Source organism: Carlito syrichta, unplaced genomic scaffold (assembly GCF_000164805.1).
Source record: "Carlito syrichta isolate Samal-C Ts95f unplaced genomic scaffold, Tarsius_syrichta-2.0.1 Scaffold316389, whole genome shotgun sequence".
Classification (NCBI taxonomy): domain Eukaryota; kingdom Metazoa; phylum Chordata; class Mammalia; order Primates; family Tarsiidae; genus Carlito; species Carlito syrichta.
This window is the reverse complement of record NW_007260485.1, coordinates 858,380-862,434: the sequence shown is the minus strand read 5'-3', so window position 1 is coordinate 862,434 and position 4,055 is coordinate 858,380. Positions and strand designations below refer to the sequence as shown.

The 4,055-nt window shown below is 41.6% G+C and overlaps 1 protein-coding gene across 1 annotated transcript in view; it reads right to left on the bottom strand.

The window, feature by feature from the left end:
- Positions 1–4,055, bottom strand: part of ADHFE1 (alcohol dehydrogenase, iron containing 1) — a 29,532-nt gene that overhangs the window by 18,502 nt on the left and 6,975 nt on the right. Inside the window, exon 7 of the mRNA XM_008074313.2 lies at positions 2,168–2,273. Within this exon, the coding sequence (XP_008072504.1) occupies positions 2,168–2,273 (106 nt within the window). The remainder of the gene's footprint in view (positions 1–2,167; positions 2,274–4,055) is intronic.

Sequence of the window (4,055 nt, the reverse complement as noted above, 5' to 3'; positions counted from 1 at the left end):
AAAAAAAAAAAAAAAAAAAAAATCAGAATAGTGCTTGGCACATTGTAAAACTTGTTACTCACTATTAATTTTTGGCCTGAAAAAAAATCTGATCCTTTTTCCTGTGTCCAAAAGTCAGAGTTGGCTATTTCGAGAACTAAGCTTCAGAGCTGCCTTCTCCTGCTCTCCTGCCATAGCTCCCAGCTCATCAACAGCAGAAGATGAGAAGAAATATCACCATCTAGAATACAGTGCAACATGAATGATGTTTTGCATACATTATAGTTTTCAGTCTCAAAACGGAGGATTTACTGTCTTTCACACATATCTAGAAGCAGATAACTATTTTTTGGGCAAAGCATTAGAAATTTTTTTGAAAATTAGTTTGTAGATGGATGTTGTGGCATTGTGGTTCTAAATAGGGAATGTGTGAACAAATGCAAGAATGAGGTGTCCACAGAAGTAGGACAGATGCCCGTAAGTTCACTATGGCCAGATTCTGACCTCTGTCTTGTAGCACATCTAGATTGCATCTAGATTCTGAATCCAAGAGCAGATTTGTTTCTCAGGGACGGACTCACTGAGTTGAGCTCTTACAAGTTACGTGTAAAACCTGGAGGTCAGATTATTGATTTACAATGAGAAATATAAAGCCGGGTGTGGTGGCTCATGCCTGTAATCACAGCACTTTGAGAGGCTGCAGTAGGAGGATTGCTTGAGCCCAGGAGTTCGAGATCAGCCTAGACAACATAGCGAGACATCATTGAGAGAGAGAGAGAGAGAGAGAGAGAGAGAGAGAGAGAGACATAACTGCGGAGGAGGACAGACACCTGAGTCTTCAAGATGGCACCTTCTCTCCCTATAATCAAGCTCTAGGATGGCCCATGGAGTGCTAACATGGGAAATTACCTGCAAGGTTTAACATATAACTTGTCCATCCACTGAGCCTTAAGGGCAAATTTCTCAGGCCAGATGTTCTCTCCCTTGGATAGCACTTGGAAGAACAACTACCATCATTCTCTTCCCTGATGAGTCCACTCCCTGCTTTGATACCAGTGAAGTCTTTGAGCCTGTGAGTTACTCACATAAAGGTGACTGCTTTGGGCCATGATTTGTTTATTATACAGTTTACAGCTAGGGAGGATGATCTTATTTCCTGTATCCCAGTTATTAGGAGATGGCTCATCAAAATTCTGAAAATATTGACCAGAATGGAGTTGGATATAATCTTCTACAGCCTCTTGGCAGTCAGCATAACATAGTGGGGAGAGCAGACCAGGGATCTAGAGACCTGGATGTGAATCCTAACTCTGTCACTGCCTGCTTGTGTAAATTTCATTCAACAGGGATTAATTCAGCATCTACAATGCGACAGTCCTGTGCAGGGACAGAGAAGTAAGATGGTTCTGTCCTTGTCAAGCGCATAGTACAGTGCGGAGATGATCACATGAAGACAGAGTGTCTCAGAAACAATATACAGGCCTGCCAGTGGGGAAGAACAAAGTCTGACTGGTCAGTTGTACTTGACAAGAGAGAAAAGGAGGGTCATCAGAGGGTCTATCAAGGTGCACATGCTCCCCTGAAATTGAAAGGTGAGTCTCCAGGGAGATGAAAATCTGAACATTGGGGCATTCAAGGCCCAAGGAGCGTGACCTTTGGACAGTAGGTATGGAAAGCCACAGAAAGACTTGAAAGGTCATGAAACATCTCCAACCTAGTTTTCTTTTTCAATAAAATGAAGGTCTTTTTTCTCATAGCACTGAAGTGAACTGATGATGTGAAGGTGCTGATACAGTGTGCTGGTCCTGGGGTGTCCTTGAGGTGTTAACTCCTTTCCCTGTATGCAGCCTGAGGTGTTTCCTAGTTAGTATGGCTGTAAAGGCAGCTAGCGTATTCCTGGGATGGTGCATGCTGGCTTAAACTGCTCTGTTAGCTGCATCCTGGGGCCACAGCTGTGGCTAGGGTGGTCCACCTTGAATAGCAGTTGTGTGGCCCATACCAGACCTCACCTAGTCACCAATCTTCACAGCTTCAATGTTTTTGTGTAGGAAAGGAGATAATGACAGCGAAAACTAGGGTGATATGGGGTGCTAATCAATGGATGCTTACTTACAAGTGCTTTGTGCAACAAAATACTATCCATAGTCTCAGTACTGAAAAAGCCCTTCCAATTGCCACCAGTACCTACCAAAGCACATCAAAACCACTGTTGGCGACCACCCGAGGAGGCATGTGGAGGGTGTGCAGAGGATCAACCAGTCCCAGTGTTGGTTTGATGGCTCTTGAAGCAATGCCTAAAACATAAGGATTTTCAATAGAGGCTAAAGCCATGGGCATGATTTTAAAAAAAAGTTAAATAACTTTAGGATAAATCGCCCTAAAAAATATGAAAAAAAATTTATTGTCATGTAGGGAGGCAGCAAAGAGCAGTGGAAAGAGATCTGGAGAACCCAGGTGTTTTCAGAGGTGTGTTAGAGCTGGCTCCTGCCGGTTCCCAAGGGGCAAGTGTATGCATCTCTTCCTAGCTCCTGGACGAGTGACATCCTTGGCCATGGTGGGAGTATTTACACATAGAAATTGGCAAACACTACAAAGCAGGGCTTACTTGTTCGTTATTAAATTCCAGAGAGCTGGTTTACCAGCACATCACCGGTCCTTGCTCTGTAACTTTGTGCCTTAGGGCCAGTCACTTAGCCTCTCTGAGTTCTCTGTAAAATTGGATCACAACAGCACAGGGCCTCCATCCCTCACAGAGCTTCTGTGGGGATCAAATGAGATAATATTATGTAAAATCTTTCAAAAACCATAAGGCAGAATTTAAGTGTTGGATACTATCTTTAACAACATCAAAGAATAATTACTTAATTTTTATTTTATTTTAGATTTCAAAGGTACCTGTGCATATTGTGTGATGGTGAGGCTTGGGATCCTGTGGAGTCCGTCACCCAAATCGTAAACATGGTATCCAATGGGTAGTTTTTCAACCCTTGATTCCCTCCTTTTCTCCCCAGTGCCTGTTGCTTTCTTCCTTTTGCCCATCTGTAACTAGTATTTTGCTCCCACTTTTAAGTGAGAACATAAGGTATTCAGTTTTCTGTTCTTGTTCATTCACTTGGAAAAATGGTCTCCAGCTGCATCCACATTGCATTCAAAGGAGAATGCTTTCATTCTCTTTTATGACTGTGTAACAGTCCATGGTGTTGTACCACATTTTCTTTATCCAATCCACCACTGATGGGCATTTAGGTTACTTCCATGTTTTTGCTATTGTGCTGCGATAAATATATAGATGCAGGTGTCTTTTTGGTAGATATGTACAAACTAATTTAATTTTAAAAAGAGAAGTTACTATAAATGTGCAGTTGATCTCAAAAATCATCCACCATGACCAAGTAGGGTTCATCCCCAGGATTTAGGGTTGGTTCTACATTTGCAAGACCATAAATGTAATTAAATACATCAACAGATGTAAAAACAAGAACTACATGATTATATAATTTGATGCAGAAAAAGTTTTTGGTAAAATCCAGCATCCCTTCTTGACAAAAACCCTCAAACACTAGGTATAGAAGGAACATACCTCAAAATAGTAAGTGCCATCTATGATAAACCCACAGCTAACATATTGCTAAATAGACAGAAACTGGAAACATTTCCCCTGAAAACTGGAACAAGACAAGGCTGCCCACTCTCACCCCTCTTGTTCAACATTGTGTTGGAAGTCCTAGCTAGGGTAATTAGACAAGAGAAGGAAATAAGGGGTATTCAAATAGAAAAAGAGGAAGTCAAGTTATCCCTCTTTGCTGATGATATAATCCTATGCCTCAAAAATCCAAAAGAATCTGTCAAAAAGCTGCTTGCACTGATAAAGGACCTTGGCAAAGTCTCAGGGTACAAAATAAATGTGCAAAAGACAGTTGCATTCTTATGCACCAACAACAAGCAGGCAGAGAGTCAAATAAAAAGCACAATTCCATTCACAATAGCCACACACACACACACAAAGAAATACCTCAGCATCTTCCTAACCAGAGAAGTGAAAGACCTTTACAATGAGAACTACAAAACACTGCTCA